Consider the following 24,665-nt stretch of genomic DNA (forward strand, 5'->3'; position numbering starts at 1 on the left):
TATTGTTTTCTTATATATTTTTACTTTTAGTTTTAACGTTAGCTCTAGTTCACTAGTTTACGATCTGTTTAACAGTCCAGTCTAATACGTTATTGGATAGAACTGTTATACATAGACATAGGTTAGGGGTGTAACGATACACGTATACTGGCTTTCAGTTGGGTTTTCGGTACGCATTTTAAACCGAACGGTTCGTTGGACCATTTTTCCTGCCGACCAACATTTCCTTATTTCAAATGTAGGCACGTCGCGAGTGGCAAGCGCGCTCATAGACGCTGGCGTGACCACAACTTTGCCCAACATCAATTGGCAAATGTAATGTAAGCGGAACGAAACTGAGCTACTCGTTATTGTGTGGTTGACGGACCGTTTATCAGTTTGGACCAATGCAGCGTGAGCCGATCCTGATGTCATCGAGAAGGCGAAAATAGTAGCGAGTGACTTCCGGAAACGAACGTAAACAAACAATGGATGAAGCGGTGAGTGTTGTATTGGCTGTCCTTTGTTCAGAAAAAAAGTAAAAAAAAAAAAAAAAAACGACAATGGACACGTTCCTGGATTGCTCGAAGAGGACAGTATGGGCTGTCAATCCTCCAAAGAGAACTTGAGCTAAAATATTGTTTTCTTATATATTTTTACTTTTAACGTTAGCTCTTTCGTTTCGCTAAGTTTGAAAGTTGTGTACAAAAAGGTTCTGTGCTCCTATTGGTCAACCTCATACATGTGACGGAACCGTCGTGGATGACCGTTAAAAAAAATTAAACATGCTAGTTTTTTTGTCGTGAAGCATCACAGACGCGACGTAGGTTGTCGCCCACTATGATACACTATACAAGATGATGCGATCGAATCTTGGGTCCCGATGCCCGTTGTCATTTGCGAATCCCCACGACACCCTACGTGCCAAAATCGGGCTAAAATCGTGTAATCTGAACCAGGCATTAGGAACGTTTTCCTAGTTGTTTTCGCGCCGCCAGTAGAGCTCTGAAGTGACGTAAGCCACGCTTGTTGTTGTGACTTATTTTGACGGCACAGAGAATGCCAGACATAGTTCACTAGTTTACGTTCTGTTTAACAGTCCTGTCTAATACATTATTGGATAGAACTGTTATACATAGACATAGGCTACGGGTGTAACGATACACGTATACCGTTCGGTACGAGGCTTTCGGTACGCATTTTAAACCGAACGGTTCGTTGGACCATTTTTCCTGCCGACCAACATTTCCTTATTTCAAATGTAGGCACAAGCGCGCTCATAGACGCTGGCGTGACCACAACTTTGCCCAACATCAAATGGCAAATGTAATGTAAGCGTAACGAAACTGAGCTACTCGTTATTGTGTGGTTGACGGACCGTTTATCAGTTTGGACCAATGCAGCGTGAGCCGATCTTGATCATCAGCACTGTTACTACACAGCCAAATCCAGTAAAGGAAACATTTGAATTCACCACTGAAGTAATAACATCGGTGCGACATCAAGTGAGAAACATTCACATTTCCCGTTATTAACAGATCAAACAGTGCTGACGTGGAAACCAGGAGAAACATTGTGCCATGAATGAACTATCCAGTGTCCAAAGATCAACAACATTCACCATGGATTCACTGTATAACACTACTAACTGTAACCATGGAAGTTTGGCAGGAATAGCCGGCTATAATGCTTTCAAATAACATTACGTCGGTTTTATTTTGACATTATAAATACAATTGCTGCCCTCAAATGTTAATCTGAACTAAAATAAACCTTTGTTTATAACTACTACAATATTACATTTAACTTTGTCAAAGGAGCTGTTTTGTTTTATATGCTCCAAAGAAAAGTCAAGTATAGCTCCATCATTGCTCAAAGTTAAAGGGTTAGTTCACCCAAAAATGAAAATTCTGTCAGTATTTCCTCACCCTCATGTTGTTCCAACCCCGCAAGACCTTCGTTCATCTTCGCAACACAAATTAAGATATTTAAGATATTAAGATCGCTCCTGCATACTAGTCCATAGGCTTCTTGAGGGAATGACTTGCTGTCCTCGAAAAGTCATTAAAGACATCGTTAAAATAGTCCAAGTGACTACAGTGGCTCAATTTTAACTTTATCAAACGACGAGAATACTTTGTGCGCAAAAACAAACAAAAATAACGACTTTATTTCAACAGTCATTTACAGTCATTCCCTCAAGAAGCCTATGGACTAGTATGCAGGAGCGATCTTAATATCTTAAATATCTTAATTTGTGTTCCGAAGATGAACGAAGGTCTTACGGGGTTGGAACAACATGAGGGTGAGTAAATACTGACAGAATTTTCATTTTTGGGTGAACTAACCCTTTAAAAAATATCATACTTTATGATGTTAGTTTTAATAAAAATATAATTTAAAAAAATGATATCAAGGACATTTCTCTGGCATTTCTTTCTTTTTTTGCTAGTGTATCGTATCATAAGTGTATCGTATCGAACCGAACCATGAATTTTGTGAACCGTTACACCCCTAGAAAAGGTATTACCGTATGCCGTGTGCTTGATGTCCAGTATTGTTGAGCAGAAATACATAATCCATAATAGTACATAATCATGTTTCTCTTGGTCTCCTTAAAGTCACGTTGGATTTTCTCCTGAGCGTAAAGGTTAAGAGCTTCATCTATCACTGTTTTCTATGTTCGTAGAGTTAGTTTGAAGAGTAAATGTACAGGCTATAATCTGTATGCACACACCTTTTCATAAAATGGCGGGTGTTTTGTGTGCGTTCGGCCAATCAGCGAACATCACCACCGTCACTGGTAGTTCCTATAGTGCTGGTTTAGACCGGCTCTGAAGTAGGAGATAAAGTAGTTCCTCTAAAAGGAGTTCCTAAAACTAAAATCGTTCCTAGTTCCTGTGGTGGGAACGCGCCAAAATCTGCATACTTCCGCCAATAGATCAAGGAAAAATGAGGTTCCTCCTGTGCGAAAGCCCCTATTTAAATAAGTAACCAAAACAGATCCAATACTGCTTTATATTCTCCATCCTTCAATAACAGTCTGTTTTCAAAGTTAGACACACAGTTACAGACTTGTGAACAATTTGACTGAAATGATCAGGGACTTTCAGCTGCGCATTGTTCTTTCATCATTAGCTCATCTGGTATTTAGGAATAACAGTATCTATTCAGTTCTCACTGGTTACCCAATAGATAAGATTGCAGTGTAAATAGGTGGTCATACATAGTTCCAGGTTCCTGATGATAGAATTTCAAGGACTTCGAATTAGATGTTTTTTCAGCGAACATTCAATAATTATTTTTTTTACGGCTACATCTACAGACAACGATGTCCTAAAAACTGAAAAGTTTTTCCTTTGCAATGACAATGTTGTCAAACGATCCCCGTTTACATGGATCCGCGAAAACAAAATTATTATTCAGTAATATGCATTATGTCACCGTTCTCACAAATTTGTGTTATTGTTTACACGGAGATGTTTTAATTTTGTCAAAATTCGCATTTTCAGGCCCCCAAAATCGATGGATGGCCAAACACATACAATGTTTTCAGTTTTTAGTTTAAAATGGTGTCATGTACATGACCTCCTAGACTTTGATTTACTTTTACCAACATCTAAAATAAGTCATAGTTGTCCTATGTCTTTCATGACAATTTATCCTTCTCCAACAGCATCAATGAATTCATGTCTAAAGGGCAGTGCATCCGTATCACAGTTCATCAATCAGTTCTGTTCTACAAGCACATTCCCATCAGGCTTATGTACACTTCCAGTTAAAAGTTTTGGATTGGTAAGATTTTTAATGTTTTTAAAAGAAGTCTCTTCTGCTCACCAAGGCTGCATTTATTTGATAAAATTATATATATATATATATATTATAACAGTATCTATTCAGTGTATATATATATATCTTTATTTATATTTATATATATATATATATATATATATATATTTATATTGTGGGAAATAATTACAATTTAAAACAGCTGTTTTGTATGTGAAAATATAGTAAAGTGTAATTTATTCCAGTGATCAAAACATCATTAATCCAGCAGATTTGATGCTCAATAAACATTTATTATTATCATCAATGTTGAAAACAGTTATTTACATTTTATTTCAGGATTCTTTGATTAATATAAAGTTCAAAAGAACAGCATTTATCTGAAATAGAAAGCTTTTGTAACATTAAACACTACCGTTCAAAAGTTTGGGGTCAGTAAGAATTTGTATTTAATTTTTCTGGGGAAAGAAATAAAAGAAATCAATACTTTTATTCATCAAGGATGAATTAAATGAAAAAAAAAAACATTTATAATGTTACAAAAGATTATATATTTATGCTGTTATTTTGAACTTTCTATTCATCAAAGAAACCTGAAAAAAAAAATGTGTACAACTTTTGTCAACAATGATAATAATGAATGTGTTTTGAGCATCAAATCTGCACGAGAATGACTTCTGAAGGATCATGTGACGCTGAAGACTGGAGTGCTTAAAATCCAGCTTTGATCACAGGAATAAATTAGTCTTTAAAATTTATTAAAATAGAAAACAGTTATTTTAAATTCTCATAATATTTAGCAATAATTTTTTTTTTATTAAATGAATGCAGCCACGGTGAGCAGAAGAGACTTCATTTAAAGACATTAAACATCTTAGCGGTCCTGAACTTGTGACTGGAAGTGTACACCGTCTGCTGAACACCAAACGTCCTACCCTCGCTCTTGGACCCGGGGCCCTGCAGGGAGCGGCGGGACATGCGCGGGCGCGGGGCGGCGAGCCGGCTGTACTCCGCCAGTGTGTTGGGAGAGAGGCAGCGGGGAGAGCTGTGCGGCGAGGGCGAGTAGCACTGGAGACGCTGAGGCAGAGAGCAGCACTCGTCCTCCTCATCTTCCAGACTGTAGGAGTCAAACTCCTGATCGCTGTACGTGCCTCGACGCAGAGACTGCAGGGACGCCGACGAGCTGCGGCGCGAGGCCGAGGTAGAGGCGTAGTCCTGCCGGAGACCTGAAACACACACACACACAAGCCACTGGCTGTTACAGTGAAGTCACATTAGTAGTAGGATTATTACAACAAAAACTGGAAAGTCAAAAATTAACCCTTTGAAGTTGGTACAGTACTAACACGCCAAGTTTGATCGACACATGCTGAACACGCCAAAAAGGCATTTTCTATGGATTTGAAGCGCAGTCAGTTAACCTTCATATCGTCTTCGTTTCCTGTTCACACTTCTGGGCTTCGGGGTCTATACGACCCCAACAATTGATTGAGTAATTGTTCAAAAAAATATACATTTTTAATTATATAAAATTAAATTAAATTTAGTTTACTTCTCATCGATTCATTAAGGCTGTGTTTTTGGAGATATAAAGTACTTTTGTATCCATATACCACACGATTCCTCAATTAGCTTGCATATGAAATATTATTTTTTTTAAGATACATTGCATTTATGCTCTAGTACTAGGCCTTCATTTCTGTGTAAAAATTGTCAGATTTATGCCAGTTGACACATGAAGAAAATATATTTAGTTTTTTTTTTTCACATTCCCCATTCATTTCAATGTAGGGTCATATTGAGCCAAAGACCAGAATACCTTCAGAACAACCAAATCAAGCCCGGTTTTGTGTGTGTATAGACGGATAATGTATGAATATTCACAAAATCTTATTCCACTGAGATGAAGGGAACAATATTTTGTTTTTTTTTAAATAATTTTTTTTTATTAAGTAAAAGTCGATTGGGGTCGTATAGACTGAGGGCTTCAAAAGACACAGGCTGAATCCGAAACCGCCTCCTAAACCCTCATTCGATATTCCCTACGTTAGTCCACTTAAGCCTAGTTCACACTCCATGATTTTAAGCCCGATTTACAAATCGTTGAGCTCGCCGACAGGTCAGGCTGTTATCGCGGGGGATTGACGAACGCTCGCCAATCTGTTAGTATGAAAGAGCCAACAACGCATCAAAGACGCTTCTAGCATGCTAGATATCCAGAGCTGTCGCCAACTCAACCTCACGTCATGAGCTACAGCCAATCAGAGCAAGGCATGGGTTGAGGTCAATCCTATTTTTTCTCAGAGCAAATCATCGCGCAAACAGTTTGCAGCACTAGTTTCTGTCTCTGCTGGGTATTGGCGCGTGCTGTTTCGCTTCATTTCCAGTTCGTTTTATCTCGTGATTTTTCAGTTTGTAGACAAGATAGAATCATTGGGTGACAGAGTTGTTGTCAACTCGTGTAGTGCGTTACCTCCTGTTGCGGATCAATCACGTTTTGTTGTGTGGTGTGAACAGCTCAACAACTTGAACACTCCTGATTTCACAGAGAGCAAGTCATGCAGTGTGAACCACACAGTTCAGCCCGACGTGAACTAGGCTTAATACTGTTCACTTGAAGAAGTGAACGAAAACGAGTGAGCGAATTCGCACTGCCGTTGAGCATACATCAGTCGTACACTCGTTGTTGCAGTGCATTGTGGGATGGAATGAGTGCACCCAATAACATCCACTATGGTTTCGGACACCACTACAAATGGCTGTTCCATCAAACGCCCTATTTGAGGGTATGGGGGAGATTGAGATTCAGCCATAGACTATCAGTACGTTCTCTGCGGAGTCAGAGCCCGTCTAACGGAGAGCCTTGGCACTTCCTATTAGCCCCGTTGTGTATCATCTTGGTTGCAGTTCCATTAGAATTCCACTGGAGGTGATCGCGGGCGAGAGCAGAATGAATGGGAGTCTATGGGGCTAAACGGCTAAATGTATCTCTTTCTCCTGCTTGTCGTTAAATCAAAAAAGATTTTATTGTTGATTCCGCAAGTTCAATATAGATTATAGGCCAAAAGTCGAATGAACGAGTACTTATGTCCTTTTGATTTCTTACAGGTTAGGCCGTTGTTGGCCGCAACACGCTAGCATTCTGCTATTGTGTGACGGCATCACATTTCTGAACGGATCTTTAGAACAGATAAGTGAACTTAAAAATGCAATTTTCAGCTGAGTGTATTATCGTAGCCCTCCCTTTTAAACGCAACTTTCAAATTACTTGACAAAAAATTACATCCTGAGAAAAGTGGATTTCTGGGGGTGAAACCCCATAGACTCCCATTCATTCTGCACTCGACCGCGAGCGGCCCCGCATGGACAGAGTCGTGTTACTGCAGCCAGTCCAGAACCCGGAAGTAACCAGCCAGTGCCAATTCTCTTCAATTAGACATTCTCTGACGGAGTTTAGTGAATGGAGCTTGCGAGCTGTTAAATTTACAGTATTTAAAGGGCTAGTTCACCCAAAAATTATGAAATTATTCTCATTAATGAACCGGAAGACAAAACAATGCTGAATAAAGTTGTAGTTTTTGTTATTTTTGGACCAAAATGAATTTTCGATGCTTCCAAAACATTGTAATAACCCAATGATGTCACATGACTACTTTGATGATGTCTTTATTTCCTTTCTGGACAAGGACAGTATACCGTCCATACATGTTCAATGGAGGGACAGAAAGCTCTCAGACTAAATCTAAAATATCTTAAAATGTGTTGCGAAGATGAGCGGAGGTCTTTTCGGAGTCATTATTGACAATTTTCATTTTTGGGTGAACTAATCCTTCGGGACACTCAGAGATTTGTAGTTTTTGGCAATCGCCGTTTATAATGAAAGACTCTTTGAGACCGAGCTCTACCGTACATTACCTTCATCTACATTACAACATGAAACTGCCTTTTTGAAATGACATTTCTGACAGAAAACACATTCAATATTATGTAGGGTTTTATTTTGCCCAAAGTAAATTGCTGATGTGAAAAGTGGCCATTCCAACCAGACTGAACAAAGTTAACGGGAATTAAAATAATACCAGTAACTGAACTTAGTTAATTTATGTAGTAAGTAAACCGGGTCAGTTTTGATTTCCTTTGCAGACTCACCAATATTTTGTCAAATCATCTGCAAAATACAAAGCAAATGTGTTGTGTCAAATAAAACGTGTGCTTTTACCTTAAGCTACTGTGTAATAGTTACACAAGAGACTCAAGTTAATCTCTTAAAGTGTTCTCGATACACAAATAACACCGCCTGCAATTTGCCTGAACCAATCAGATCATTCTGTTGAAGCAATGCGTTTCAAAACAAACAACAAGAATAGAAAGCATTTTCATATCCTACATTTATTTGCATTGCATGAATAAGTGGTGGATTGCGCCCTCAGGGTCTGGACATGTGTCTGGTGAACTTACTCTCCTCCTGCAGACGAGCCATTATCTGAACGTCAGTCAGATCCTGAAGCTTATAGCCCATGGAGATGGAGTCATCTGAGGTGCTTAACTCACTGTCAATAGAGGACTGAGAGCTGAGAGCAGAGTGGACCATGTGACCTGTGAACAACAGAAAACACTCAATGTCAGAGCAGCAACAACTGATGATAATAGATCGAAAGAATCGTCAGCGAATTTGATTATCGAATTAATCGCAACTGGTTGCTGTCACGACACTTAATTTGTGAATAAAACATTAGTGGAAAACTGGACCCCAAACATGAGAAAGCTTTATACCACTTAACTGTCACCGTCCCACAGGTGGGACGTTTGCCACTATATTTTTCAAACAATAATATCTTAGTAAAAACCTTAAATAATATTGACAAACTATATATCATTTGAAAGCTTACAATCTCTAGTTTCCATATTTGGTGACTGATTTTCAAAATATATTACAGAGGAGCCATAATTTATCAATATAAAACAAGAATATTTTCATGCTCATAAGGCGTGTTTAGACCTTTATTTTAAAATAGCAGTAAACATGAAAAATCATGAAAAAAAGTTTGTTTTCATGCCAAAAGTTCAAAAGATAGAATCCATTCAATTATTTTGGAAAAAAAAGGTCTGAAAAGTTTGAAATATCAAGAAAAAAATAATAAATTCACCATTTGTGACGTGTCAGCTAGCTATGACTTACATGCGTGTTCTTTGTATGTGTTTCTTAGAGGTTCAATTCATATCAAAATCTGCCAAACTTCCCATGCTACTTCTGAATAGAATCTCTACTTCAGAAATTGTATGAAAATTGTGAAAATAATGGTTCATATCACTCAAAACACGAATGGAAATGCAGACGCTCTTATATGGGCAGCAATGGAGTCTGATTGTGCCCTAGTGAAATAGTTTGGTACTGCGCTCAAACAAAATCTTACTGAAAGCTCATTTTTTGAGATTTCAAACTAAAATTTGAAACACAACTTGTTCAGATTTTTGCCTTTGATCTTTCTGCCATTTTAGAGTAGCCCAGGTTTTGAATATATATATATTTTATGTAAAATATGAATAATTAATATTTTTACATTGTACATTTCCATAAACTCAAACTTCTATAACTTTTTTTCTGTTTCACTTTCTTAATTTATTTCACTTCTACAAAAATCTGCCAAATGTCTTCTTTAAAACAAGACCAATCATATGTCTATATTCCAAAGCATTCTTGAATTACAACCATTTAAATTCGAAATGTGCATTTTCATGTCTATTCAAAAAAGGGGGGGGTGACAGTTAACAGGTTAAGCTTCACACTCACAAGCATTTACCTCAGCGTGTGCTGTCAGATTTAACACATTTGAGATGCGCTTTCCACAGGCCATCACTTGCATTTGACTGGTATACCCTTATCAGTAATGTTAGAAAGAGGATGGTAACCCCTACTACTCAGCTTTCTCCACCAAACAAGAGCCTTCTAGCTTAGGAGCACTTCGACTCAGCGTAGTAATATCATCACTCGTGAAAAGTCCTCTCCCCCCCTCACTCTCCGGAGCGATGATATTACTACGTCGAGTCCACAGATATATATGTGCCGAGTCGAAGTGCTCCCAGTCACTTGCTGTGGAATTCCGCCATAAAATATAGTTATCCACTTTACACGCTTAGAAAAGCGCAACGTTTTATTTTGTGTCACCATCCTAGGTCGAGTTACACTGCTCGAGTAACTGTATTTAATTAGGGGAAACGTGGAGGTGTTTGGTCGCTTCTCTGCTTGGCTCATATTGAATAAACTGGGCTAGTTAAAGGGCATATTGCAGGTTAGAGGACCCAACGAGTAGGGTTGGGTATCGTTTGAATTTGAACGATTCTGATTCCGATTGCGATTCCTTGTTTCGATTCCGGTTCCTAACGATTCTCGATTCCGATTCTTTTAAGAGGCAGGGTCAAAAAAGTTTAGCTAACCTTGCTAACCAACGGTCTTTCTGAAGGAAATAATCCTTTCTGAAGGAAATACTCCTTCTGTAAAAATACTCCTTTTGTCACAAATTTTGCATTTTGCCGAGATTTTGTTATTTTAGAAAAGTGAAGCCACACTTTGGATCGCCGACGTAAGCTACTCATGTTCGACTCGCATGGTTATGCCAACACTTCCGGTAGACGCTTCTTCGGTGTTGTTCAGCGGTTTCTTCTTCCGCTCGGCGGACTGTGAATATCGAAACTAGGAATCGAAATTTTAACTTTTGAACGATTCCGGGAAAAACGAAAAGTTAGTCTCGGTTCCAATCGATACTCGATTCTCGATACCCAACCCTACCAACGAGTCAATGCATATAAAAACCATGTAGGAACTAGATTTTCTTTAAAATATACGTATAAACACGCTACAGAAGCTTCTGCAGTCGTTTTTGTGAGAAAATTTTACTTCTGCGCCTGAAAATGGGCGTGGCGGGCGTGACGCAATGAGCGGGAGAGCCGTCGATTCACACAACAGGAAAACAATGGATCGCATGACATTTCGGACGCTGAGGAAATACTCGTATGACGGATCAAGCCATAAAGTTGTGAGCCTGCTATGCTAAAGAGATCAGGGACAGGCCAGGATAATGTCAGACAGAACGGTCAGAGAAAAATTGAGCTGTGATGTGAGGAGAACCAGTGGAGAACAGGACAGGTGTCTTTTAGGTGAGAGACGTGCTTATAGTATACACGTTCGCTAACGATACACTGTGCTCACAATACTGTACAGATTCTATAACAGGCCAGCAGACATTAGTATGTTTAGGGTAGATTTATATACTATTAAATGTATAAAAACTTTACTTGAGTATATTTCTATACTAAAAGCATAGGCTATACTCAGGTACATTTTTAATATTTTTCACCTTGGTTATAACATAAACAGAAAATTAAAGATTTGAGTATTTAAACAACCAATTTTGTTTTTCAATTACAAGTTCTATTTAGGGCATGACATGACTAAGTTACCTATATAACACTATTTGATGCCATATTGGTAGTATACGACGATCAATATTCTTGCTTCGGCATACCATGTTGAACTCCATCACATTGCCGGGATGCTAATCATTTGATCTGAAGTGAACGCTACACACGACGCGTTTTCCGAGCCGATGCAGAAGAGAAATCCCGTCTCTTCACCTGCTCAAACCGCACCAGGAACGAAAGATAGGCTATATATGAAAACTTGTGGACTCGATCTTGAAGTCCTGACAGGCTGGAGTTTTTGCAATCTCCACAAACACAATAATTTACCATGACGATGATAAATTAAAATGCAAAAACTAACGAAAGCACACCGACTGACGAGCGCTCTCACTGAACACCAGCCTGCTCTCCTCTGAGCCGAGGCTGCGGCTCCCTGATATGACGTCAAATGACGCGATGTTGAAAAAAAAGCCGTTTTTACTAGCAGTCCAAGAAACGCTCACTTTATCTTCTAAATTAGTGCCCTTAAGTTGTTTTAAAACATTTTAAATCCTGCATTAACTTCTCATATGGTATTTTCATACAAGGTTATCTATAAATTTCGATTTTTTACCTGCAATATGCTCTTTAAGTGCAATCAAAGTGTCTCGTACGCCAACGCGATTGAGTGCACGCACTGAGACGACAGTTCGTATCAACTCGTCTAAGTTAAGGGAATAACATAGTTTAAAAAGAAAAAACGGTGGAGTATCCCTTTTATAATATTAATGAGTTTGGCTAGTAGTTGCTGCTGTCATAACATCATTTAGGGTTTCATTATTTTCATATTATTCATGACCATTCAGCTTAAACAATACTGCCATATGATTTTTGCTCCATAACTCCCAGCCCTAGCACTGCAAGTGAGTCACATGCCTGCAGCAAAGCAACTAAAATCATTTCTGGCTACCAAAATGGTTCATTAAACAATAGAAACTCATGCAGAGGTAGTTCCTCACGTCTTTAACACACTGCAGACCAAACCGGTTTTAAAACACACTAAGTTAAGAGGAATTTGCCAGCCAGGATCCCCATGCATGATATCTGACCTTGTCATATGCTTAATGTGTACTGAACACAAACAAAGTTGAAGCAGCTCTGTCCACACCACTGAAAGCTTGCATGGGTGCGTGTGTGTGTGTTTTGTGGTGAGGCTGTAAGGCGTGGGTTAATGCCATACCTGAGCTGCCAGAGGTTAGTAGTGTTTTGTTAGTTGATTTGAGGTACCCAGCAGAGGAGGATGCTGATACGCCAGCCTCGGCCGTCTGAGATGGGCTACTGTACACGTTCTTCCATCTAGATGCTGCAAAACACAAAAATCAAATCATTTAACGACCATATCGCACAACCAGATACAAAAAAATCATCATTTATTCACCCAAATGTCCATAAAATGAATATCAGCGGGGTGCAGTGTTGTTTTGGAGCATGATAACTTTTCAAAACTCACTCGCTCTTTAAAATACATTTGTGCTCCACAGAAGAAAAAAAAAAGAAAGTCAAAGTTTGGAGCAACATGAGGGTGAGTAAATGCTGACAGAATTTCCATTGTTGCGTGTTATGTGAGATATCCCTTTAAATTCTACATTTGTCATTTTACATGTTAGGATGCACAAAACTTTTTCCCTTTTTGTCACGAAACAGTGAAGATTAAACTCCAAAGACTTTGAGAAAGAAAGAAGCGCCATAACGTTAATAAATATGCACTTTCATCAAGAAGTTATTCTTATAAGAAATGTGACTAATGGAATTATATAAGAAGAGACCCTTACATTTCAGGAAAAAAAAAAATTATATGTTACCAATAACATACATTCGACATTTGTACCCGTTAACATTTAGACTGCGTTTTCATTCATCTATTACTTACAATTCAGAGACTGTCTTGCTGCTTTGAAACTGCGGACAGGTGTGTAAAAAAAAAAAAAATAGCATTTATATTCTATAGCCTAGCTTTTTTGGCATACAGTGTAGTGTATTTGAATGGTCTTCATTACATTTTAATATGGTGACATTAAAGTCTGCATGAAATGGAAGTTGTGATAGTTTTTTCTCCCCTATTTTGATATATATATATATATATATATATATATATATATACTGTATATATATATATATATATATATATAAATAATTATACACAGTGCACCCACATATATTATGTAAACACAAACTTTTATTGTGGATTTGATTAATCGCTTGACAGCCCTAAATATATATGTCTATATATATATATATATTATATATATATTTTTTTATATATATATATATAAGGGAGTTCTGGATTTTTGTCTATTGTGATTTGAACTTAAATTAGTTTGGCAAGTAGTTTTTGCTGTGGTTTCGAAATTGGAAACAAGAATTGTGAAATTTCACTAGTATTTAAAATACTGTAATAAGCGTATTTGTTCGAATACAAAGTTAAACGAGTCAAAAACATTGAAAACAGTAACTATTTTATTGTATTGACTTTTTTGTTGAAGGGCAACTAGAAAAAAAAAACCTTAGTGTTGAGCCCTGTGCATGTTATAGATCTTATTGTGAACATTTCAACCATGCAACATGTTTTATGTTTTATAAAAATGTTGCGTAATGTTTAATCAAAATGTCATAACTGTATCTCTCTGTGGCGCTATTTACTTCTGGTATTAAAATGCGTTTTGAAGAAACAGATCATGAGTAGACGAGGGAGACATTCCCATTTACACAATCCGTCTCTTTTGTCCAATTTCAACCGCTCCTGTCCTGATTTCTTCGAGGGCAGGATCTATAAGCGGCTTTTTCAGATCTTTAAATCTAACAGACGAAATAACTATTAAAACAATCTGAAAACATACAGAGAGCGGCAGGTTTAGTTTCTGCTCTGACAGCTGTAAGACCAGCCGAACGCTGTAAATGTGACTCAGAAATCAGGAATAGTGAGAGAACATTGGGCTTGGTATGTTTTTCATCTTCAAATTTGGGTCGCCAAAGTTGAAATCCGTCTGGCTAGCACCCTTGCCATTAGGTTTACATGTTAGGTCAGACTCAGTGCACTCTTTCGTGGCTGTTTGAACACATGAGCGTTTACACTACGAAAGCAATCCGGTCGAATGTGTTTTAGGTCGACTTGTGATCAGTTCCTGAATCATTTGGATCATTCTATATCTGTACAACAACCCCTTTGTTTTGTTAAAATCAGTTAAATGACCATATGAAGAGTTCAGATGCAAAAGCCTCTAAGTGCCATTTGAAATTTTATTCTAAAATGGTAATTTTTATCAAGCTTATATATTCAAGTTCAGTAATTTCACTTAAATGACAATTAATAGGTAATCCTCATTGCAATTTAAGTGAAATAACTGAACTTAAATATACAAGCTTGATAAAAATGATCATTCTAGAAGAAAATTTCAAATGGCACTTAGAGGCTTTTGCATCTGAACTCTTCATATATTGTTTCTATTATCTAGTAAAGTTTCCATACTTTGGTCTAGTCGGTTGATGAGTGTCCGACAGGCGACTTCAGTCTCTGGACTGGGGTGATCGAGAACTTTTCTACACCATTTCAGTGGTGATTCAGGCCCCTGTTCTGCCACAACCTGCTTCTTTGGGGACACGTACAGCCTGAAGAGAGAAAAACAGGACGCAATTACAGAACGGTAATTATAAACATCAACCATGAAATTAAACCGGTAAAATGAGTTTTGGGGGAGAACTAAGAAATTAGTCACAGCACCTGAAAAAAAGCACTTCTGGAGAAGTATCGGTATTGACCAATATATGTTCTTATTCCTGCGTACCATGATGCTTTGTGCGAATTATGGGTTTAACTTTCCGTTAAGCTGCAAACTATCAGTGAAAGGCTCGCTCTATGAACGCAATACGTTAAAAAAGTGACACAATGAGATGACAATCGACTCACCCTTCAACCATCAAACATTAAAATGAAATTTAAGTTTAAAAGAATCAATAAGGTACTTTCAACAGACCAAAAATAGCCCTAAAATATATAGCTTGTATAGGGCATTTCAGAATGTTTGTAAACAATAGGCACCGCGATACTTCCGGGTGGCAGAACGCGAGCGGCTTCCATTGACTAACTGAAGAGATCCAGCCGGCAACTGAACAGTTACACAGTTAAAATCATTGTTGTTGATCAAAGTTGAATCTATGGCGAAAATATGTTGTGTTTGGGGTTGCGCCACCAGATATACAGCAAAAGGTGTAGGTTTTTTTTATCGATTTCCTTCAGAAAAAAGTAAATCTATCCAGCAGAACCTGTGGGTGAGGAGGTTAAAGCGAGTGGACGTCGTCAAAAGTGCATGTCGTCTTCTAATTATGAGCCTGAGCCCGATTTAAACCCAACCATTTTTAATACGTGGGTCGTTATATAACTGACGTTCTCAACTAACTTAGTTAATTTCTATTACTTTCTATGTTACTTTCTTTTGAGCTGTGAGTAAATGCTTCTTCATCGTAAATGCTTCTGATTGGCCAATGCGTTCAATAAATCAACACATACTGTATGTCTGTGATTGGCTACATCGCTCATCGCTGCAGTCGCGTTATAAAATGAAACTCTGCCATGCAAGTCATTTCTATTTTGTTTTAGTTGTTCTTGTTGCTTTTCTGCAACAGATGAATACAAATGTATTAGTTTTTATTTGTTTTATTCATAGATTTTTCTAGTTTGCGGGAGTCCCGCGAATCGTTTTATTCTCCTGCAATCCGCACACACAGAGTGCATTACCGCCCGCACTCGGCCATCAGGTCTAGTCCCGCGCCGCGGTCTAGTGCGTTGGGAGTGCACGTCTCTAGATCAAAGAATCTAAGCTTTAATGATCATGTTAACTATGTCTGAATTTCCACCACGTCTGTTCTTGAATCAACTGTTGAAATGTAGATTAGGCTTCTGCCGGCGGTGTGTCTCCCTCCATGCAATTTACTAGTGTTGCCATAGGGACGCTTCGGCTTTTGCCACCCGGAAGAACGTCTATTATTGTTGTGACGTCATGGTGAATTGTCGTACAACAAGCCTTAATCAAAAATGTTCATTAAAGGGATAGTTCCTCAAGGGCGTCCAAGATGTAGGTGTCTTTGTTTCTGCAGTGGCTGTGGTTACAAGAGGTAAAAACGATATAAATACTGTTCGTTTTCTCACACAAACCGCTCATTTCGTGTCTTAGGCCATCAATGTGTACTTCCATTCACGAGTCATTAAATCATGTTTAATTTGGACTTCTCTGTGGATGCTCTTTGAGGTGGTGACCACCATAGACCTCCATTATATGACTGACAGACAAGAACGGTTTGACCTAAATATATCAAAATTGAAAATACTGTGGAAACAAAGACACCTACATCTTGGATGGCCTTGAGGTAAGCTGAAACATACCAAAAATTAATTTCCAAGTGAACTATCCCTTTAACTTCAGCTTTACGTGCCACTATCTCAGTAATTTCCGTCATTTTGACTGATTATAAATTGCATTTACCTGTGAAAACAAACCTGGAAAGAGACGTGAGGATTTGAGGAGAATAACAAGAGATTCTTTGTGCATTACAGTCAATCATTAATGGAATATCATAAATTAAATTCAGGAGAACAGACCACAAATGTGCCGTATGTTGTCCTTTTTCATACTTTTACAGCGGATTGCAAAGGAAAAAAGGAAAATCATCATGAGGAAAAGAAAGCAGCGACTGAAAAGAGCTTGCCGTAGATATTCTTATTATAACATGTCACGTTAAAATACCAAGTATAACGTTATTCTCATGACGTCAGAAATTAATCATAAAGGAAAATTGACAGTCAGACTGACGGACCAGCTTTATATGTAGGGCAACCTTATCATTTGAAATGATTCGTTTCAGCCTTTTTGAACGGAAGTGCCACCCGTGATTCAAAACGCAGTAAGGTCGTCAGGAATAAGGTGGATAGGCCCAATAAGAAAATGTGGGTGATATATTAAAATTTATATATTTAATATATATTAAATAATGGATTAATTTCTTCAGCTGAGACACTTCAGATGCGCATCGTTCGCCGTGATGGCTTTAAATGGCTTGAAATATGACTGGAATCACTTCAAAAAAGGAAAATACAGTAAAGTGCAACATCATGCGTCTGTTTTTACAGCTAAACATCTGCCTTGGCGAGCCATTGGTTAACCACTATGTAAATGTCAGCTGTGTGTGGAAGCTAGGGTTGGGTTGACAATATCGATTTTTCACTTTAAATCAATCTTCATTTTTAAAAAAAAATGAACGACTAGCAGGAAATAAACATGACTATAAAACAAACTGTCTATAAATGTTTTACTGCTACATATGAAGAGTTCAGATGCAAAAGCCTCTAAGTGCCATTTGAAATTTTCTTCTAGAATGATCATTTTTATCAAGCTTGTATATTTAAGTTCAGTAATTTCAGTTAAATGGCAATGATAATTACCTATTAATTGTTATTTAAGTGAAATTACTGAACTTAAATATACAAGTTTGATAAAAATCATCATTAAAGAAGAAAATTTCAAATGGCATTTAGAGGCTTTTGCATCTGAACTCTTCATATTTAGATGACTTACTTCACATTAAACTGATATATGAGAGATGGAGTTAACATCGTGCCAAACAAAATGACACACTGCAGCTTTATATAATGGATCCTATGAAAAACTGTACTAGTCAGTCAATCCACATCCAGGTCAAAACAATCCTCTTTTTGACCGTCTAGAATGAGCAGTATCACATGAAGCATAAATCCACCAAAAGCTGCTTACCCCCGTGGCAAAGATACGACCCAATGCTGCTACAAACAGGGCTCTATTAACCTCAAGCTGCAGATATGCACATACGGAGAGGATAATTGCTGGCCAATGCCAATCCACCAGAGGTTTGTGGCTGGATTATTCTGCTTACAATTAAAGCTGCATTAGAGAGATTAGCTGCTTATTATTGTTTTATTTGGGGAATTCTCTATTAAAGGGATAGTTCACTTTGAAATAAATTGTTGATATGTTTTAGCTTACCTCAAGGGCATCAAGATGTAGGTGTCTTTGTTTCCACAGTAGTTTCAATTTTGTTATTTTTAGGTCAAACCGTTCTTGTCTGTCAGTCTTATAATGCAGGTCTATGGTCACCACCTCAAAGAGCATGCACAGAGAAGTCCAGATTAAACATGATTTAATGACACCTAAATGTACACATTGATGGCCTGAGACACGAAACAAGTTTTAATATAATTTTTACCTCTTGCAACCACTGGCACCTCCAAGTGATCTGAGGGCGCTTCAGTCTGCGCAAGCGCCGGAAGTGATCTCTCTCGCGTGTGTACGTCACTCATTGTTTACACAGAGATTTCAGAAGTGTTACCCTTTACTGTGAAGATCTGAACATATTACAGAGAAATGGAAGACGATTTTGAAATATCAACAGACAACATTGATTTTTTTCGCAACCGCCAGTGTTGTAGTACTCGAGACTCGGACTCGTCTCGGACTCGGTCTCGAGACCATATTTTAATGGTCTTGGTCTTGTCATGGACTCGTGTCCATTTGGACTTGGAATTGACTCGTACTCGAACATTTTTTTTTAGGACTCGGACTTATTCCAGAGTACACTTTAGTACACGTAGTATTTTTCATGATTATTAATGTATGTTAATAAAATATTTCTTTAAATTGATTGACACGCCCAGTGATTGGTGATTTTCTAGTGCGCAACTGCGCATGACATATTGTAATAAAATTACTTTTAACACCACCTACTATGTGGCCTTTTTACCCTAAACTGATCATATTTTTTAAACTCTAAGTAAATTCAGTAAAAATAAAGGATTTCTCTAAGTAAATAAAAGTAAATTACGTAATCAACCCTCACTGGTCTCGGTCTCGACCGTCTCTGGTCTCGGACTCGACTCGGACTCGACTCTCTATGGACTCGGTCTTGACTCGGACTCGACTCTCTCTGTTCTCGGTGTCGACTCGGACTCGAGTGAGGTGGTCTCGACTACAACACTGGCAACCGCACAAGAGATCACTTCTGGCGTTTTCCAGCGCTTGAGCAGACCGATTACAAGAGGTAAAAACGATATGAATACTGTTCGTTTCCTCACACAAACCGCTCGTTTCATGTCTTAGGCCATCAATGCGTACTTACATTTACGAGTCATTAAATCATGTTTAATCTGGACTTCTCTGTGCATGCTCTTTGAGGTGGTGACCATAGACCTCCATTATACTGTATGAATGACAGACCAGAACGGTTTGACCTAAAAATATAAAAATTGAAACTATTGCAGAAACAAAGACACCTACATCTTGGATGCCCTTGAGGTAAGCTAAAACATACCAAAAATTAATTTCAAAGTGAACTTTCCATTTAATTAAACAAATCAATGCAGAATAAAATACAAGGGATGGACTAAAAAGAACAGCCGTCCGAAAATTTTGCACGTTAAAAAATAAATACGACCTTACGTTATGTCAATCACGCTTACACACTGCCTCCGAAACTTTCATCAGATCGGGCTTGATTTTCTACGTTTTTCGCATACGTACAAAGCAGTTTCAATGGTGTTTTAACAATTCAGAGCAACCGAATCGCGAATACAAAAAAACACATACGAAAAGTGTCTCGCAAGCCAGAGCGATCGAGCGCACGCACTGAGACGACAGAGGTATGCATCAACTCGTCTTAGTTAAGGGAATAACATAGTTTAATGGAGTACCCCTTTAAGCGAGCAAGTCTCTGATAAACTAAACTTCAGTAAACAGACAGAGCACAATAATTCTGACTATTTAGTACCTTTTTTTACACAATCTATAACACAGCCTCCCTTCATGGTTACATTTACTATATTTCATAGCCTTCAGTATGAGCACTGTTCGTAGGAAAACATTGGGCAGTTTAATGTGAAGTATTTTTTGTAAATTGACTTTTTTTTAAATATTTGTATCCAAATAGAAAAAAAGTAGAAGATGCCAAGATATATAGCCTACAGTACATTCAGCCAAAACATACCGAGAAGAGTTTGTTTGTTTATCGCCCAACCCTAATGCAAAACCACCACTTGCACTGATCCTTGCTGACACGTAGACAATTATTCAGTGGGCTGAACAAAACTTCACCTTGGCACTGCACCTTTCAGTCTGACCAGAAAATGTAACGAAAATGTAACAGAAGTTGTAGAAATGTAGTGGAGTAGAAAGTAGAATAATTGCTGCAAAATGTAACGAAGTAAAAGTAAAAAGTATGCACTATTTATTTTACTTAAGTAAAGTAAAGATACGTGAAAAATGTACTTAAGTAAAGTAACAAAGTATTTGTACTTCGTTACATTCCACCACTGATCATTCCCTTCCGAAACTTGCAGAGGCGGAGAGTGTGAATAGGCTAGGAGCTGTCCATGAGCTAGGAGAAAGAGACACTAGGTATCTGATTAATTATTTTGTCTCCACGTTTCCCCGATTGCCCGCGAGCATCTCCTCCTGTCCATACGGTAATCTCTCTACTGTGCGACAGAGAGTCACGGGGTTATGACGCAATCATTAGCCTACTTATACAAAAAACTGCTTCTACGGGGCCATAACACGTAAGCTACAAGGTAATGGAGCATTTTATACATTGTCGTGTTTCTTTAGAAATAAATAATGGACAAATGGAGTCTTCAAACGCCTCAGATGTAAAGTTATTCGCCATTAAAGTGACGCCAAAATGAATGGGAGTCAATGGAAATGCTACCGCAAGTGAAGTTCTGCTACAAGATGGTGGCACCCGGCCGGCTTCAACTTCCGGTCGATGGATTACCCCCTTGCCAATCGGCAGTCGGCATTGTTTTCACGTCACATTTTAGTACCAGCTCAGCTCGCCTTAAGCCTTGTGTATACTCGACGCGCCCGCAAGAGCGCACGTCAAAAATGACATCATTGACGTCAATAAGGCTTCAGTTGTTTAACTAGTTTACATGCAGTGAAAGTCGGCGACAACCTACTGCATTTACTCTTTTATGAATTAGCAATTAATAAACTACTAATAAACGGAAAACTACTTCTTCACTGCTGATTCCTGGTGGTTTAGAGGAGAATTTACTCCGAGTCGCCCCCTGTCGTTTTACAGAAGAGCACAACGGCGAGTATAAACGCCTCGTCCGTTTGGAGAGGTGCGCGCGCGCTTGTGAGGACGCGTCAAGTATACACAAGGCTTTAGCTCGCTAAGAACCTCTTTGGAGGTGAATGTGATACAAAAAAAAAGTTCCCGAAAGCAGGTACAGGTACAACTTTTACACAGTGGAAAACCAAACAAAAGCGAGCCGAGCTGGTACTGTGTAGTGGAACAGAGAAACTCACAAGTATTGCAAGAGAACCAATGAAGTTTGTTCTAATCTAAAGCGTGATGCCCTTGTCAAAAAAGTACCGACTGGCTACAATAATCAACGCACGGAAGTAAAGCACTAGCAGGCGTCTATCTATCAGCGGACTTTCAAAAGCTCTGTCCGTATCTGTGCAAGCGCTCGGTTAAGAGAGGCACTGATGAATATTAACAACATGTTTTTGAAGCGCTGATCATTGTAGCCAATCACAGACATATCCAATAGGGGATTATCACGCTTCCGGGTTTCATGGGTGGGATTTGTCAACTTTGTGCATGTCCACTTCCGACACAGTTCAACAATGCCTGAGACGGATGCTATTTATGTCACTGCTCTGTTGCACTTTGTAAATCTAACCAACAACGCCAACCCTAAGTTTTCATGGATTACCGACTGAATTGAGTATAAAGCCGCCTTTCCACTGCACACGACAAACGATCGCCGTCGGACCGGAAGTCATTCATTTCCAATGGAGAGTCGTACGGGAGCTGCGGGGAGTTCCGATCATATGCGTATGCGGAAAATTCGGATCCGTTTTGAGCTTTGGATCCGTTGAAATATCTGAACTTCTGCGGCTAGACAGTATGCGACCGGCCAACCGGAAGTGATGTATTCTAATAGAAAACTATGAGCGCGAGGCTAGAATTACCAATATTTTAACTCTTTAATGTTGTTCTGTAAACGCTCGCTCTGTAAAATGTTGGTTATAATTAACTATAGCAGAAAACATATTTTATAATTATTAAACCAATATTTATACTACTATATTTTTATTTGAGATGAATTGAGGGTCATTTGTTTTGTGTAGATATATTCATGCATGCATTACATTTATTAAAATCATTAATTTTACCATTGTGAATATCCTAGGGTAACGGTTGCTTCACGACCAATTTCAAAGTTCCATGCGACTGACACTAGGGGGCGAAATGCGACAATCGAATGCGAATGTCGTGTGCAGTGGAAAGGCGGCTTAAGGAAGAACTGGATTAAAACTTTAAAATAAAACAAGGTAGCACGTTTGTTTGCAGCCGGCACTTTAGTGAATCAGACTGATTTACCAGGGATGCCAAAAATAAACTTGAAGTGTAGTCCTTCATCAGTTCGCCAGCGAGATCGGTGATTCAACGGAAGTGGCAGTGGACAAAGATCACAGAATCCGGAAGTACTACGTATCAGCGTGATAATCCCCTATTGAGCGTTTGAGGATATTTTTCTGACACAATCTCAGAAGGCTTTTATTAACCCCGCAGAGCCGTGTCAACATCTTTAATGATGGATAGATGCACTTTTATAGACTTCAAAACAAAAACGGCCATTCACTGCCATTATCAATCTATTGTATTCGTCTGAAAGAACTAAGAAGAAAGTCATTTAAACCTGAGTAAATAATGGGCTAATTTTCATTTTTGGCTGAACTATCCCTTTAAGATCTTCATGAGCACTAGATAATTGTGTTGGATCAGGGTTGGACCTGAACTTTTGTGGGTAGGTAGATCTCCTAGAACAGGACTGGCCGGCCCTGCTATAAGGGTTAAGGTTTGGTTTAGTGGACGCATCCATGTAATTATGAATAATTTACAATCATCATTATAATGTGTAACAAGGAGGACACAGTAAAATAAAGTGTTACCGAAAGATCAACAAACCCACCAGCTGTCTTCATCGTCGGCCTGAGCACAAGTCTCCAAGTCAAGTACATCCACCTCGTCCAGGGCGGACTGGTCCATTCCCGCGTGACACGCTCCCGGCGCCTCTGAATCGCAGACCTCTGTAGACACGCTAGGGCTAAAGCGTGCCCGCGTGTGTTTGGAGCCGGAAGCACACGGTGAGCTCAAGAACCCGTCCTCATCCTCAGGCCTGCAGGCGTCGGGCAGCGGAGACATGTCCTCGCTGCTACTGCTGCCCGCTGGAGGAGACAGCAAGCTCCCAGGATCCTCTGCTCTGGGGGACGTGTCCATGACCTCGTCCAGGCTGTTCATGTTACTCCCTGAGGTGAGGTTGCTGTTAGTTAGTTTGCTGCCCCTGTTGCGCAGGGCTTGATTCTGGACCTCCAGGCGTCGCACCAGCTCCTGAAGCTTTCGGACCTCCTCCAGCTCCGCTGTGGTCAGGGTCGGCCCGAACTCGGGCTCTGAACTGGACATCGTCCCGTCGGCGTCACCATTATCGGCTGGCTGAATGACACTTCCACCATCAGGGACGACCATTCTCCTACAGAGCGAAATAAAACCAAGATAAATCATCAAATGCATTTCACAAAAGTTACATCCTAAAGCACCTACTTTTTGTTATCCTGGAACAGTCTTTTGTGTTCATTTCATGTCTCATATATGTTGTAGTTTACCTTGCTATTTCGTTACAGTTTACCTTTATTTCAGGATATCTGAAAAATTGTAATTTATCCCAATAAAAATAGCGGAGTTCTGCTGATGTTGATCCGTGTTTTCGTCCCGATTCGTTCACGTTTGGCCTGACGAGCGATACATTTTTGATTTGTATATTTATGTGAGTTTGTGTTGGAGTGTGTGCTGGAGGCAGGAGTGTTTTGGTGTTATCAGATTTTATGTCGTCGCATAGACTGTATATAAAAGGAGAGAGGCTCGGGAGCGCGCATGCACGTCACATCCGTTGGATTTTACAGAAAATCCGAACTGGAGACTTCACACAGAAATAGGAATACTGGCCTTCAGAGGTAGGGTTGGGTATCGAGAATCGAGTATCGATTGGAACCGGGACTAACTTTTAGTTTTTCCCGGAATCGTTCAAAAGTTAAAATTTCAATTCCTAGTTTCGATATTCACAGTCCGCCGAGCGGAAGAAGAAACCGCTGAACAACACCAACGAAGAAGCGTCTACCGGAAGTGTTGGCATAACCGCGCGAGTCGAACATGAGTAGCTTACGTCGGCGGTCCAAAGTGTCCCAGATAGCAAACTGACATTGAATCAACGTGGAAACATGACATCGAAACAACGTTGATCTGACATTGTTTTGCTCATCGAATTAACGTTGAACCAACGTCAGACGCGTCATTCTTTCAAAACTAACGGAAAATCAACTTGAAATCAATGCGTTGTTTCAACGTTACGT

The 24,665-nt window shown here is 39.1% G+C and overlaps 1 protein-coding gene across 2 annotated transcripts in view; it reads right to left on the reverse strand.

Moving 5' to 3' along the window:
• LOC120494886 (SLAIN motif-containing protein-like) overlaps window positions 1-24,665 on the reverse strand; it is a 32,558-nt gene that overhangs the window by 4,858 nt on the left and 3,035 nt on the right. For both annotated transcript variants that reach the window (XM_039694233.2, XM_039694232.2), the window contains exons 2-6: window positions 23,231-23,788; window positions 14,693-14,832; window positions 12,407-12,529; window positions 8,227-8,364; window positions 4,704-4,994 (exon numbers count right to left, since the gene is read on the reverse strand). In XM_039694233.2, the coding sequence (XP_039550167.2) occupies window positions 4,704-4,994; window positions 8,227-8,364; window positions 12,407-12,529; window positions 14,693-14,832; window positions 23,231-23,784 (1,246 nt within the window). In that variant the 5' untranslated portion in view covers window positions 23,785-23,788. The remainder of the gene's footprint in view (window positions 1-4,703; window positions 4,995-8,226; window positions 8,365-12,406; window positions 12,530-14,692; window positions 14,833-23,230; window positions 23,789-24,665) is intronic.

The sequence above is a fragment of the Pimephales promelas genome, chromosome 9 (assembly GCF_988280905.1).
Source record: "Pimephales promelas chromosome 9, fPimPro1.hap1.1, whole genome shotgun sequence".
Taxonomy (NCBI): domain Eukaryota; kingdom Metazoa; phylum Chordata; class Actinopteri; order Cypriniformes; family Leuciscidae; genus Pimephales; species Pimephales promelas.